General features: G+C 43.2%; 1 protein-coding gene across 1 annotated transcript; it reads right to left on the bottom strand.

Annotated features, from left to right (window-relative positions):
* Positions 1 to 10,531: 10,531 nt before the first annotated feature.
* On the bottom strand, positions 10,532 to 12,424 carry LOC308106869 (leucine-rich repeat-containing protein 4C-like; the record flags this gene model as incomplete). The annotated part of the gene is made up of 1 exon (XM_080458878.1): positions 10,532 to 12,424. The coding sequence occupies one exon, from the start codon at positions 12,422 to 12,424 to the stop codon at positions 10,532 to 10,534; it is 1,893 nt and encodes a 630-aa protein (XP_080315004.1).
* Between the last annotated feature and the right edge of the window lie 3,508 nt (positions 12,425 to 15,932).

The raw sequence follows: 15,932 nt of genomic DNA, 5'->3' as shown, positions 1-15,932 counted from the left end.
TGGAGCTGCTTCACAAACGAAGCTGCAAATTATTTGTGTTTATGAAATGGCTTTTGTCCACAATGGAAAACCGCCCGGAGCACAATCGCTATTAAACAGTAGTGAACTTATTGCTGCAAAACACAACATTACCAGCTGAAGAAAAAAAAATGTTTTAAGCTTAAAAGTTCCTCACACTCATTCCTCCACTCCACTTCCTTCTGCTCCTCATCAGAACGGGAACATTCCCAGCGCGATGGAAGGCAGACTTCACACTCGCTGTTTCCCCTCAGGTGGCCGGAGAACCAATCTTTTTTAGTGACGTACAGCCGACCTCCGATAAGTACAGACGGTAAAACTCTTTCTGAAGGATTAACGATTTTATATATTTCACTTCAGCATCTCTTTGTTTTCTTTCAATATAACGGCAAAATAAAAGGATCAGTGCAGGATTGGAAAAAGAGCATCTGCTCACAATTAGTCTGATAAATGAATTTATCTTATAAATATGAAACATGAAAAAAGGAGAGCTTTATAGTATATGATGCAACATTCTCAAAACCATCAACATGCTGACTGAGCTGCGATCAGTTGTTGTTGTTGTTGTTGTTGTTGTTTTATGGGCGGGTGTGGCTCAGTTGGCTTGTCTCCGAATCAGAAGGTTGCCGGCTCAATTCCCAATCTCGACCTGTCCACATGTTGAAGGGTGCTTGATAAAGACCCTGAAGCCCAAATCGCTCCTGGTGGATGGGCTGAGCAGGTTGCATGGCCGCTGCCTCCATCGCTGTGCGACGGGATTCACCTTCTAAAGCCTTTTGGACTCAAGCAATTGAAAATCACTAAATAAGGGAAACTAATTACGAGCACCGTGCATCCGTCTTCTGCAAGTTCAACATGTCTGCATATTTAATATGAAAGAAAAGTGCAATTATTTGCAAGTAATTCCAGATAATTGTATGATTAACTAAGATCCCGTTTATGTGACAACATTTTTTATTATCAAAGGTTTTGTGTTTCCAGGGCAACGTTTTTAAAAACTATGTCCGTTCACACACAAACAATGTAGTTTTCATAATGGGTGTTGTTGTTTTTGTAATATACGGTGGCCCTGAAGGGCCAACAACACAACACAACAACAAAGATTCGCAACACAACAAAGATTCGCAACACAACAACAAAAGCCCCAAAACAACAACAAAAGCCCCAAAACAACAACAAAGAGCCACACCACAACAACAAAAGCCACGACACAACAAAAAAACCGCCACAACGGAAGGACGCAGCAGTCGGAGAGCTTTTAAGAACTTTAGTTGTTGTGTTGTTGTTGTGTTGTGGCTTTAGTTGTTGTGATGTGGCTTTAGTTGTTGTGTTGTGGCTTTAGTTGTTGTGTTGTGGCTTTAGTTGTTGTGATGTGGCTTTAGTTGTTGTGTTGTGGCTTTAGTTGTTGTGTTGTGGCTTTAGTTGGTGTGTTGTGGCTTTAGTTGTTGTGATGTGGCTTTAGTTGTTGTGTTGTGGCTTCAGTTGTGTTGTGGCTTTAGTTGTTGTGATGTGGCTTTAGTTGTTGTGTTGTGGCTTTAGTTGTTGTGTTGTTGTTGTGTTGTGGCTTTAGTTGTTGTGTTGTGGCTTTAGTTGTTGTGATGTGGCTTTAGTTGTTGTGTTGTTGTTGTGTTGTGGCTTCAGTTGTTGTGATGTGGCTTTAGTTGTTGTGTTGTTGTTGTGTTGTGGCTTTAGTTGTTGTGATGTGGCTTTAGTTGTTGTGATGTGGCTTTAGTTGTTGTGATGTGGCTTTAGTTGTTGTGATGTGGCTTTAGTTGTTATGATGTGGCTTCAGTTGGTGTGTTGTGGCTTTAGTTGTTGTGATGTGGCTTTAGTTGGTGTGTTGTATTGTTGGCCCTTCTGGGCCACCGTAGTAATGAAACCACAGACACACGGGCAGAGAACACGACACTATAAACACGGACGTTGCTTTGCTATTATGGTCACTCTCAAGTATAAAAGTACCAGTAACAGTTTCCACACATATTTTGTGTTCCATATCCAGCGTTGAAATGCCACAATACTGAAGTAAATCTAAATATGAGCCACAGCTCCTTTCTTGCAGTATTTGCTGTATTTTTTCAAGGAAAATGTCTATTTTGATCCATACTCTTTAAACATCTTAAACTACACAGCTGAAACCATAATGCAGTGTGTTAGTAAATAATGAGCTCTAAATAGACTCGTTGTCTCCTATTAGCACATGTTTTCACCTGCTCGCCGTGGCAACACGCTCTCGGTAACACAACCATCTTGTGCTGGTTTGATGTTGGCTATTATTTCCTCTGAAAGCTCCTGTTTCCTTTTATCTGAAAGCTGCTCTGTGCATGGCTGACGCTTGTTGTGAGGGTGTGCATTTACAGGTACTTTATGCACCGCGGCTACCTCCAACACCTTACACTCCAGTATTGAGCGACAAACAGCAGCGTGTTTTCAATGCAAAACAAGCAAACACCTGGACAACTTAGATCTAGTTAAAATAAATGATCACCAAGGCTTTTTTTCTCTTTCCAAGATTTATCTGTTTTTTGGCGCCTCAATGCAAATGCAGTGAAAACTGTGAGTGGTTGTAAAGATGTAGGAATCTATAAATGCAGCAAATGGAGCCAAATGTCTGCAGAGCGACAACCCAGGTTTATTTAGTGACTTTGTCCTTGTTAGAGCTCCAAAGAACTGCAGCTGGCTTGGTGGCGTACTATTATTATTATTATCATTATCATTGATGATAATAATAATGATAGGGTTTTAAATGGAGACTTTGGAAATATTGTCCATATTCACTCAGTAACAAAAATGTTTGGGGGAACAGCTCATGTAAATTTGATCTTTTTTCAATCCTTCTACATACATAGTGGTTCCCAACCTGTGGCCCGGGACAATAAAGGTCCTAGTAGGGGCCACAAGCTTTAACCTGCGCTGACATGAACTCAATAAGTTTTACACATGTAGAAGAAAATCCTGATGAAACAGCCTCGCTTTCATTTACTCTTGTTTACACGTCAATGTTTCAAGGGAAACAGTTTTGTCTTTGTTTCAGAAAAGTTTGGTTTTGTATGTCAAAATGATGTTTACATTGAAACGGCAGAAACGCTGAAAACAATATTGTTTGCTTGTCAGGACGTGGGTTGACGTTTTTCGTTTTTGTAATGAAACCACACACGTGTGCAGAGAACAATAAGATATAAACATTAAGAATGGCGAGAACACGGACATCCGTATGGGCAGACGGCGAAGTTGGATTATTATCACGGTGACTGTCAAAATAAAACTACCAAGTCCCAGGAGAATCTGAACTGAGTCATGACACTGTGGAGGAAACGTTGTTGTTGTCCATCTAGTCACGCTCATGCAGAAGAACTACTGACTAAGGCCGTGATGCACATGTGCAGTAGCAGCATTTCAGAAAAGTACCATTTCCCCCGTTTCGACGTGAGACGGAGCATTTTCCAAAAATTACAACTTGGAAGCCGCATTTTTGGTGAATGGACGGCTCGTCCACTGAAGGCTCGTCCACTGACGGCTCGTCCACTGACGGCTCGTCCACTGACGGCTCGTCCACTGACGGCTCGTCCACTGAAGGCTCGTCCACGGAACGGCTTGTCCACTGACGGCTCGTCCACTGAAGGCTCGTCCACTGAAGGCTCATCCACTGACGGCTCGTCCAATGACGGCTCGTCCACTGACGGCTCGTCCACTGACGACTCGTCCACTGACGACTCGTCCACTGACGGCTCGTCCACTGAAAACTCGTCCACTGACGGCTCGTCCACTGACGGCTCGTCCACTGTCGGCTCGTCCACGTGATTCCGGACAACTTGTCCACAACAATTTTTTTCAGCATTATTGATTTGAAAGATTGGATTTCAAAGTATATTTGACACAAAAACCTGAGCAGTGGCTGGTTTAGCTCTGGGCGAAGTGTCCAGAGCCAAACTCAGCAGAGGCTCCGGCTCAGATACGTCTTCAGAAATGAATTACTGAAAACAAATAAGCAGTTCAGTTGGAAAGTTAAACTGCCGCTTCGTAGCTGACCGCTTTGAGTGATGCGTTCAGGTGCATCACGTAACTCCGCCTCCGACATGTTAACGAGCTGCGGGGCTCCTACAGTAGCGAGGTTACACGATAAACATGATCATAATATGACTGATAGTCATTAGTGAGCTGGGACGTGCAGCACACGGCAGTGCCGAAGTATCGGGGGGGTCGTCATGTGCACATGTGTACCAAATATATATGGATATAGACTAGACATAAATATATAAAATATCTATTAGAAATAATATGTAAAAGTACGGTGTACAGGATTTATTTTCTCAAAAAAATTCTGAAATCTCATCTGTGGACGAGTCGTCCTCCAATCACATTCAGCGGCTCCGACCGCCGTTGTCGTGTGAGGAAACGACAAAATGCAGCCAGAGTTTCCTGTTTCCACTTAAAAACACCCTGAGAAGGTTTCTGCCTGTATTACGCTTGTGAAAGGTGGTGTGCCAGTGTTTCCTTCACTAAAGAGTTTTTATAAATCATAAAACACATAGTGGATGTGGAGCCTTCCTTAGAGGCAGCCTGGAGCTGGTCCATGTAAAGGTTTGGACCTTTCAGTCCGTCTGAACGTTTCACCAGCAGTCCAGCTTTATGCAGCCCAGCTCTGCGTCCCTTCACCTTCTCTCTGGACGACCCTTGTCGCCGTCATAAATAACATGCAAACTAGTTTTTTTCTTTGTTTTTTAGTCATGACACATTTCAGACGATCTCTCAGAGGGATTCTTATCTATCTATCATCTGTCATCTGTCCAGCAGCATTTACTGCAGGAATTATTATTGAGTTTTTGACCCCAGCTCTCACTAAGCTCTTTACGTCTCGGAGGAAAATATGGAGTTAATTGCATTGACAAGCGCCGAGTGTCTCTCTCTCTCTCTCTCTCTCTCTGTCTGTCTCTCTCTCTCTCTCTCTCTCTCTCTCTCTCTCTCTGTCTCTCTCTCTGTCTCTCTCTCTGTCTGTCTCTCTCTCTCTCTCTCTGTCTCTCTCTCTCTCTCTCTCTCTCTCTCTCTCTCTCTCTCTCTCTCTCTCTCTCTCTCTCTCTGTCTCTCCTGTTAGCCTGCTGCTGTTGTTAACTTCTTTCCCTGGGAAAATAAAACACGATTAATCCGGCTGTTTCTCCAGCAATTAATGATTTTTTTGCAGTCCGATCCATAGAAGTGGTGTTGTCCTCATGTCAAAAGTGAAATGTCCCTTTAAGGCCCGGTTTACGTGACATTACATACACACTCAAGTGAATACGCACCGTTTTTGCTTGGTCATGTCAGAAAGGTTTTGAAGATACCCTGGAACATTTTGAAAATAATTTCTGATTACACAGCCCAATGGCAGAAACGCTGAAAGCGATGCAGTGTTCATGTAGGGCCACCAGTTGGTGCTGTTATCTGTTTTTGGAAAGAAACCACACACACATGACGCAGAGAAGAAAAGAATTTGCTATAAACATGAGCAATGGGAGAATACTAACATTCGTATCGAAGACGAGCAAGTTGGATTGTTATTACTCCATATTGTTTAAACCAGTTACATTGAGAGGGGGGTTAGGGGGTTAGGGGTTAGGGGGTTAGGGTTATGGTTAGGGGGTTGGGGTTAGGGGGTTAGGGTTATGGTTAGGGGGTTAGGGTTAGGGGGTTGGGGTTAGGGGATTAGGGTTAGGGGGTTAGGGTTGGGGTTAGGGTTAGGGGGTTAGGGGGTTAGGGGGTTAGGGTTAGGGTTGGGGTTAGGGTTGGGGTTAGGGTTAGGGGATTAGGGGGTTAGGGTTATTGGGTTAGGGGGTTAGGGATTAGGGGGTTAGGGGGTTAGGGTTAGGGTAGAGCCTTTTCAACCAAATGTTTGCCATTTTACAGGAATATGTTTTCATGTAGGGTGGGGATTAGGGGGTTAGGGGTATTGGGTTAGGGTTATTGGGTTAGGGGGTTAGGGATTAGGGGGTTAGGGTTAGGGGGTTAGGGGGTTAGGGATTAGGGGGTTAGGGGGTTAGGGTTAGGGTAGAGCCTTTTCAACCAAATGTTTGCCGTTTTACAGGAATATGTTTTCATGTAGGGTTAGGGTTAGGGTTAGGGTTAGGGTTAGGGTTAGCCTCGGTGTGAAGACATAGTTTCTGTTGGGAAATGGAGGATTTTTGCACCTAAAGGTTGCAGATAAAACTGAGTGACGCTTCTCAAAATTAGTTTAACGCACTGTACTTCTCAGCAGCCATTCCAAAAGATGTAAATATAATGGAGCAGAAAGGCTGTGGCTGTGAGCCATTTTGGGATTTCTTAATATTGGAGATTTCACAGTGACAAGCAATGTCTTCTCTGAATTGTCCTTTATCAAAGTTCTTATTCATGCCAACTGTGATTGTTTCCAGTGAGGATTCAGTTTAATTCATACAGCTTTTCTATCAAATTTGAAACGCCAGTGAGGGTAGGCTGTAAGACTCATACATTTCTGGCTGTGACAATGTTCTCCAAGGTTCTTTGAGATTCTTTGTTCGTCACATTGAGTCAGCTGAGAGAGCGGGACGAGCCTATTGTGCTGTTGGTTAAGACATTCTCAGATTTGCAAGCATCCATCAAATGATTTTGTCAGACAGATGGAGTGATTCAAATTAGATAAAAGAATCCAACTTCCCATGTATAATGCAGAAAGAGCACTTCCTTTTCCTCTTAAAGAGATCCACTTCCCTCCTCTGACCTCATAAAATAAGCTCCAGTACATTTGTTTCCGCAGTATTTTCTTCTCAGATCAGCATTCTGGGAGCTGCTTAGCAATCCTTTTTGTTTGAGTCTTGCACTCGTGTGTGTGTGCAAATGGGACAAAGACGGCAACGTGGTGACAACTTTCCCTTAATAATAGATTCCATGAAACCTATTTGGAAAAAAAAAGAATTGCAATTTTTATTTGTATTCATGTACAGTATGAACTACAATCGCAGGTATCAATAATTGACGGTCATCCTCAGGGAAATTAGTTTGACTCCTTACAAGCACAGTCTCTTGTTTTTTTTTGTTTTTTTTCATTGTTTTTGTTTTGCTTTTTCGTCTTTTATTAACAATTGAAGCACATGTAAAATTATGATCTGAAGTTGTTTTTTTTTTGCATTGTGTTTTTGAAAATATTTTTTTTTCATGTTTTTTCGTAGAAATTTTACCATGTGATGATTATTCTCTCCAAAAATGAGAGAGAATGTTCCCACATACAGTAACCCACCCCATACATGGACAGTTGGCAGAATAACACACAAGAATTTAATCACCTTGGCTAAAGGTTTAGCACAAAAATAAAAAATAAAATCATCCTCGCTCTGCTGGTATTTCAAGTCCAACATTCTGCATGTCAATCTTAATTTCATTCTGGCATTCAAATACCAACTCATTTAGGCCATTCCTGCTAAAGCAAATACCAATACAGAGATATTCCATTCCTTCTGAATAACTCACAACTTCATCCCCAAACATATATATATATATATATATATATATATATATATATATATATATATATATATATATATAAAATAAAAAAATCAGAACCTTTTTTTTTTTAACTGTAGCCAGCGTCAACATTGAATCATTAAGCCACCAAAAGCATTGGAAAGGAATTGAGCGTTGAAAAAAGGAAACGGTGAAAAGGGAAAGAATGGTTTACTCTGTGACATCACCACCGACTCGTCATTCTTTCTCTATGTACATTTTACTTGTCCAGACACAAAACGTGAAATTCGCTTTGTTTCTTTCTTTCTTTGAGGAAATCAAAGGGACTGAACCATCACAAATGTGTGATTTTTGGTGAATGATACAAGAACTCCCCAATTCATGGCTGAAGTACCAGGTTTTGATGAATCTAGTGTGGACAGAGGTGACAATGGCAGGTCCTCTGAAGATAGATGAGAAAATGTAACCAAAGTCAAGGTTTGGCATCCTGCCGTCTTACCATGAGTGATGGAAGAAGCTTGAATTGGAGTCGGTTAGGAGGGAGCTGAACAGTAACACAAACCCCTCCATCACCACGCTCACCCATGTTCATGAACTCTAGGTCATTGCATTACCGATATAATCGACTGAAATGAGTTTTCCTGGCGAGGCAGCAAGCCCTCTCTCTTGGTGACGGAGTGAAGAGCTCGAACACGTAGGAGAGACTCAGAGTTGCTACTCCACCACATTGTGACAAGTCAGTTGTGGTGGCTCTGGAATCTAATTAGAATGAACCCTCACAGTCAGATGGTCCTTCTGGGTCTGAGACTGAGCTCTTGATTGGCCTCAGAAAGCTCCGGGTTCAACCAAGGACTGAGCTAGAAGATGTTGCAGGGTAGGTGAATGGATGGATGATGGTGCTTTTCAATGGTCGTCCTTCATGCTTTTGTAGACGTAACAAAAAGAAAAGTAAATAACGCAGGAGGAGCCCACCACACACTTTTTTTTTTTTTTTTTATCACATGATGATGTAATTCACTCAAAATCCTTCAAACACTACTCTGTTCTGCAAAATGACGTCATGTGTCGGTCAGGCTTGATCAAAACCCATCTGTGAGAATTCGCTCCATTATGCCCCGTTTGCGGATGAACAGTCACATTTGTGTAATCACCAGCAGGAAATTAAAATATGCTTGTTGCGCAGAGACCAAAGCGAAAGGCATATCTACCTCTTCTTACTTTCTGCACAAGGTCACTGTTTCCATGGCGACAGGCTGATGGCTAGTTTTGCCTCCTTATCCTTTATCTAGTTTTTACTCCCCTCCCTTCATATCTGCAATCTCTCTGTTTGAAGACCCCTTATGAGCCCCCCCCCCCCCCCCCCCCCCCCCCCCCCCCCACACCCCCCGACCACTGGTCTTCCTTTTCATTCCTGTTTTCCTTATCCTTAACGCCTGCCACTTTGAAAGACTAAATGAAAAAGCAAAGCGTAAACACACCAAGGCAGAGACAATGTTTTGATAGTGTATAAATGACGCTGTGTGTGTGTGTGTGTGTGTGTGTGTGTGTGTGTGTGTGTGTGTGTGTGTGTGTGTGTGTGTGTGTGTGTGAAAAAGAAAAGGGACTGAACAGGGGTCGCTTCAATATCAAAGTCCTGCGCCCTCCGTTAGATGTTGGGTACAGGCAGAGTGGAAAAGTCTCATGCTGTTTTCTTATCAGCTTTCCTCTGTTAGTCTGCAAATGAACTGCTGATACAGATTAATGAGCTATAACCCATCGGCTCTTATTTTGATGCAGGTTCCTAGCTGCTTCACTGACTATGTCTGGCCCGTCTGCGTTCGTCTGACAGGGTCACACAACATTACAAAGCAGCCTCATTTGCCTCCTTATCTGTACTAACAGATGGACTATCAGCGCCTGAGCTGGTGTGACCCTGGGGCGATGGCAAGGTAAGGCGACACGGAGTGGACGTAGATCATTACTGGGTTAACAGAGAGGCCACAGACTACAGCCTTATGCTCCCCTTCATTTTCCTAAGCAACACTCCTGCCGTGGCGCGGCACATGCCACCAGATAAAGCAAGACAAATGAGACATGGGGACGGTTGAGGAACATGTCGGAGCTAAGTGACAAGGAGACAATCAAAGAGCTATAGGACATGAAAAGAAACAGAGAGCAGGGAAATCAGAAAAAAGGCAGACTAAGAACATGAAGAATTCAGGGATGTGAATGGAGAGTGCAATTAGTGGAAAAAGCCCAAAGCATATAAAGAAAGGGTAGGATGGGGTGGGGGGTTGGAGCAAGATCTTAATTAAAGTGAAGGATATATGGCTGTTGTCGAGAAGCCATGGGAGAAATGCACGTTCACTCATTTGGCAGCTTTGCTCTTCAGGCATGCTGGCTTCACTGTGAGGACATCCGGAGCAGAGTCGTTATAATATCTCATTTTGTGTTGAATGACAGCACAAATATAAAGGCCAGGAGAATAAACCCATTTCATGTTTTATGACACATGAACTCTTTCCAAATCAAACAAACTCTGCTTACCAACCATCAAAAGAATTCTATCAAAAAATCTAAATAATGCCTTGTAAGATATTGTGTTCTTGTCAAAATCAAAATCAATACATTGAAAGTCACAACAATCTTGGTAAAAAGTCCAACGTGACAGTAGTTTCAGATTATTTGATACCATCAATTTTCACCATTAGTAAACCATTCTTTCCCTTGTGCAGTATTCCAAAGAGTGTGTGTGTGTGTGTGTGTGTGTGTGTGTGTGTGTGTGTGTGTGTGTGTGTGTGTGTGTGTGTGAGATAACGAGAGAGAGAAATAAAATAAGCTAAAAAGCTATCACAAATTGTTTTTCTTCATTGAGCCACTAGACATATTATTAATAAATAATCTTTGTTTTGTAAAGACACTTGTCAAAGTATCATATGTCGTCCGTTTGCCAAATGCTGATTAGTCGCCATATTTGACACCGACTCTGTCAGTCAATGGCATTTGATTTCTTTTGTCTTCACATTTTGGTCCATTGAACTGCGAGTGTGAATCTGTTGATACTGGACGCTCAGTGGAAAGATCAGATTTGAGTCTCTTGTACATTGTCTTTTGAGCAGGCTTGAATCAGTAAAGGTTCCTGTGTAGCTGAGCTGTGTATGGTACTGAGCATCGGAGCGTGGTGGTAAGTGCTCTTGTAAGTGTTGTAGTGGTTGTAGTGCTCCAGAGGGGGCAGCGAAAGGTGTCTCTCCATAGCTGCAACACCTGCGAGCTCTTCTTCAACAGTGATGACCTCCATGGAGGAGGCAGGACCATCGGGATCCTGCTGGTTATGCTGCTTCCTCATCTTGTAGAAAATAACCAGTAGGACAGCAGCCATTAGTGTGATCGCCACGAAGCAGCCAATGATGATCTTGGTGGTTTTCATCACCTCGTCCAGGCCGTTGAGGACTCCTCCATCCACATCCAGAACTGGAATGGTGTAAGTCCGCTCTGTGGTCCGTGTTAAAACGGGAGTACCTTTTGTTGTTGAGGATGACACCCAGCTGAAAGGGGGATGTGGCGTTTGGCTGTCGTCCCCTGGTGTCTCAATGGTCTCCACTGTGACTGTGGTAAAATAAGTCACCCCGCTGTTCTCCACCGAAGTGACATTGAGCACAGCAGAGGCCGAAATGTTGCCCGCTGTGTTGCTTACCATACAAGTGTAAGTCCCAGTGTCCTGCATGGTGACACTAGTAAAGTTCAGTGTCCCATCATTGAGTACCGACAAACGTACCTTATAAGCCCCGTGTGTCACCAATGAGCCATTTGGTGTAAGCCAGCTGATGGAGGTCAGTGAGCTTGTGCGACATTTCAGCTCGGCGCCCATGCCTTCTGTCACATTTAAGTCACTGGGTGGCTCCACGATTACAGGAACATCACACTGGAAGTAGCTGTGGTCCAGTTCTCCAATGTAGCGACCCTTAAAGACTGTGGGAGTATGGCAACGTGCACAACAGCTGGTATTGGCAGGTACTGTTTCCTTGAGCCACCAGCTGAGCCACAGAATATCACAGTTGCAGTTCCAAGGGTTGTGATGGAGGTGGACTCTCTCCAGGCGATGCAGCGGTGTGAAGAGGTCATGTGGTAGGAAGGTAAGGTTGTTGTGAGCCAGGTTGAGCTCAACCAGTGACTGAAGGTCATCAAAAGAATTCCTCTCAATAGTTTGGATCTGGGCATGCATCATCCACAGCTTCTGGAGGTTAACTAACCCTGTGAATGCGCTGGGCTTGACAACGGAAAGCTGATTACCGGACATTTCAAGCTCTTCGAGCCGGATCAAGGGTATAATGTTCGGTATCTCCTTGAGGTTACACATTCCCAGGTTCAGGTAGCGCAGGTTGCTTAAATCCTTGAAAGCGCCATCAGAAATGTAGGAGAGACGTTTGAGCTCGCCCAGATCCAGCCTTCGAAGTGATGGGACCCGGTTGAAGGCATAAGATGGTATACTTTCGATAGGGTTGTTGCGTAGCCACAATTCCTTCAGCTTGGACAAGTACTCGAACGCTCCATTGGGGATTGTCGTGAGGCGATTATCAAAAAGCTCCAACGTGTTGAGGCTGGCCAATCCATTGAAAGCTCCAATTTCAATGCTGCGAATGTGATTTTTGCTCAGTTGCAGGATCTCCAGATGGCGCAGGTGCTTGAAACTGTCCACCTTGATGACCTGAATGAGGTTATCCTGGAGATTCAGGTAGCGCGTGTTGGTGGAAATGCCATCTGGGACGTCTCGTAGGCTGCGGCGGGTACATATGACTTTACTGAACTGGTTACTGCATGAGCAAACAGAAGGACAGGTCTGAGCACGAACCAGCCCAGCCACCACCAGGATCTGAAGGGCCAAAAGCAGCACAAAGAGGGGGTTGGACAGTGCCCCCTTGAGCCTACGACCTCTCATTGTCTGGCGCTGGAGGGAGGAGATCATTGTGTTCAGCATTCATAGTTCATCCGCTGTTGGTATTCTCTGCAAAGAGAAGAACAAAGACAGAATGGTCTTAGTAACCATATAAAGTAGCAATTAAATATATCTAATACTGTTGTAGTATATTTGGGTTGGGAGGCTCCAAATCTGTCTCGGAGCTTAACTGATTAGTTTGTCAACAGAAAGAAACAAACTGTCAAAGCAAATAAAAAAATGTTTGTTTCTGCTTCTCAAACATTAATTAAACACATGCAATTATAAACTGACTTTATTTAGGATTCAAACTGTTTGTCAGATGAAACAAAGAATCTGAAGATAAAAGAGAAAGAAAGCTCTGCAAAATGAGGATGGATATTTCTGGCCCTTTTCTTAACGTATATTAGACTACATAATTCATGAAATAAATTCAACATAAAGGACACAATACATTTTCACCGTGCAATGTGCATATATCTCATAATGAAGGAACAAGATGAAGTACAAGTTAAAATCAATTGTCAATATTGCCCAGTAGTGCAATATAACAAGCTTATTTGTTGGCCCCCCCGAACCCCGGGTGGTTCCAGATAGCAAGAACTTAACATCTCCGTCCCACTGGAGCCAGACCTGTGAAGCTTTTCTGGGAAGCCCCTTACTCTTTGGAATTATTTAATACACGTAGCCGTAGTCATGAACATTTCAAAAGAAACGGAGCACATCTGTTGGAGGCTTTGGGACCTATTATTGTCAGAGAAAAGTCACCAACACCAAATGTTAAAGTTGGTGAACGTGGCGCCGTGCTGACCCAGAAAACTACCTGAGCGCTCCGAGTATAAAAATCTGTTCATCCTGAAGCTGTTGATCCAGATGATAGCAAAACATTAATATAGTCATTGTTAAATGTTGTCAGTCAAAGATATTCATCAGTCTTATTTCAGTTCTCGCTAAAGTACTTATTCTTTCGCCTTTTGCTCTCACAATTTTTCATTTGATGACTTTCCTCTGATTTCAGAAACGTTTTCCACTGATTCACCATTAATTCTGTTTTATCCCCCCCCCCCCCCCCCCCCCCCATGTTGTTTACTTTCACTTTATTGTCCCACTAAAACCTCTTTAACAGCAGTTTCATTCAAGAGAATGAAGAGGTCTGATATTGTCCTTGAATAACTGTAGCCGGCTTTATTATCTCCCAAAATCAAGTGACTAACAAGAACTCGTTGCTCATTATCATTTTAGACGAGATTAGATTAGATTAGATTAGTAGATTAGTCCATTCAGCCACTCGGCTTCAGGAATATGCCAGAGTAAGCTGAGGATAAAAAAAAAGAGACTCATACAGTTCATGTTGTGCCTCCCACTTCCACGCTGCAGTGTTGACGCGTTGCATTCACCTCTCATTTTATTCTGCACTCAAAGATGGCTGCCTACCAAACAAATCGATGCGTGCAGTGTCTCAAACATACTGTACATGTGGTGGAAAGCAGGAAATGTGACAGCTTTGTGTCAAGATGTGCTGCAGACACCATTTGCCAGTGCTGTTACCGTCTTGCCTTTTGCAAAATAACATTACCCTTGTGTACTGGGTCCTTAGATTCAAGTATTCTCTTTGTGTCTCACAACTCCAGCGATCTGCTTATCACATCTTTTCATCACAAGAAGAAACAAGTTTATTATGACCAGTGTGTTCTAAACTGTAAAGATAGTTAACCGAAGGGAAAATGTTCTCGAGTGAGGTCGAATGGCCGACTTCATCAACGGAAATGAGTCTACGTGTGGCTTTGTTTTTTTTTTTGCAGCAGCAGCCAGGTTGGCACGACAGCCTTGCTCCAGCAAGGCAGTGGAGAGATGAGGCTCTGCTGGGGAATCAGATCGAATGAGGCCACCCACCAGCAGGAGCTCATTTTCTCTAGCTGGAAATTCAGCTACCCTGCACCACCACCCAAGAGAAGAATATGTCAGAAATAGCAAACATGCTGATAACGATTATCTGCTGTCGATACAACACATCAGTGTGTGTTTCCGCTCCACCAGTGTGTTGATCCATCACTCCTAGAGCGATCCCAGAGCTGCATGTGTCCTTCTTAAAGCAGTTTATCTGAACACACATTACAGCCCATTACATAATGGAATAGCACATTCACTGGACGTGAAAACAAAACCTCAAACATCCGTCTGTCCTCTCCCTCTTGGTGTAACTCTGCATGGAATCATTTCACATGTATCCAGAGCCGCTGAACGCAGGAGCGCCGTACATCTGAAATCCTCCCAGCAACATAAAAATAAGAAGAAAAAACAGGCTCACCTTTACTTTCCTACTTCTGCACCAGCAGCCACTGGCGTTATGTTTGACATCGTTGTGATTTGCCAAATTCATTTGTTATAATGAGTTTGTTGGAAAAGTGCTGACGTGACAAACGTCTCAATCAAGGCAGAGGGAACGGACTCAATAATATAGAGTCGTGGAGCCAGTTTAATTCCAATGTGGGACACGGAGAGAGTGTGAACACTGTTGTACACCCTGGGCAACATTTCACTTCAAGTACCAGACACACACACACACACACACACACACACACACACACACACACACACACACACACACACACACACACACACACACACACACACACACACACACACACACACACACACACACACACACACACACACACACACACACACACACACACACACACACACACACACACCATTCCAGAGGGCTTCCTGAGTTTCATGACACTCCCAAATATGAAAGTTGAGAGAAGTTAAAAGAACCAAGAAACAAATAATGAAACACCTCGTCAGCGTCCTTGAACTGAGGTCAGCTTCTGTCACTCGGCTCCCACCGCACCCTTTTGTTTTTTTAACCAATCACTGTAAAGCACGGCTGGCAACATTTCAGGGGAAGCAGTGATTGGCTGAGGGCAGATTGATTGACAGGTTGAACGATTGTAGAATTATCACATCTTCATTATTCTTTAGTGGCAGTGATGAGGTCAGTACCTCTGATCAGAAGATCTGCTGTTAAAGGACACACATGCTAACAAAACGCTATGCTAACAATGTTTGACATCCCAAACTGTGCTGCTTTTATGTTGAAATGAATTCTGAGTTCAAAAGAAATATTTGGGATATGAACTTGAAAACTTTGTCTTCAAAATGGGAGCCAGGTCTCCCTCATTCCCTAAATCATTTCTTACTTCACCAGCAGACCCAGAAAATATCTACTTCTTTTAGGATGCAAGTAAAGCAAAGCTGCCAACTGTCACACATCCAGAATATGACGCCGCTCACACATTTACCTCCAGACAGACACTGCAGGAGTCAGCCGACTGGAAGAAAAGGGTTCCAGGGTTTTACTTTACATCTTTACATCCTTCGTTTTGTAATTTTCCTTCAATACATTTACATCACATGCCATTTAAAAAATGTTTCTAACTTTATTTGATCCTGTTAGTTTTTGGAACATGACACAGCATGCAGTTCAAACAAAGTTGGGTATCGCTTCCAACCAGCCTGTTTTAGAAAGTCATTATGTTGAATC

The sequence above is a fragment of the Lipophrys pholis genome (genome assembly GCF_963383615.2).
Source record: "Lipophrys pholis genome assembly, chromosome: 2".
In the NCBI taxonomy this organism is placed as follows: domain Eukaryota; kingdom Metazoa; phylum Chordata; class Actinopteri; order Blenniiformes; family Blenniidae; genus Lipophrys; species Lipophrys pholis.
Note: the sequence above shows the minus strand (reverse complement) of the source record. Positions and strands in the feature narration are given on the sequence as shown.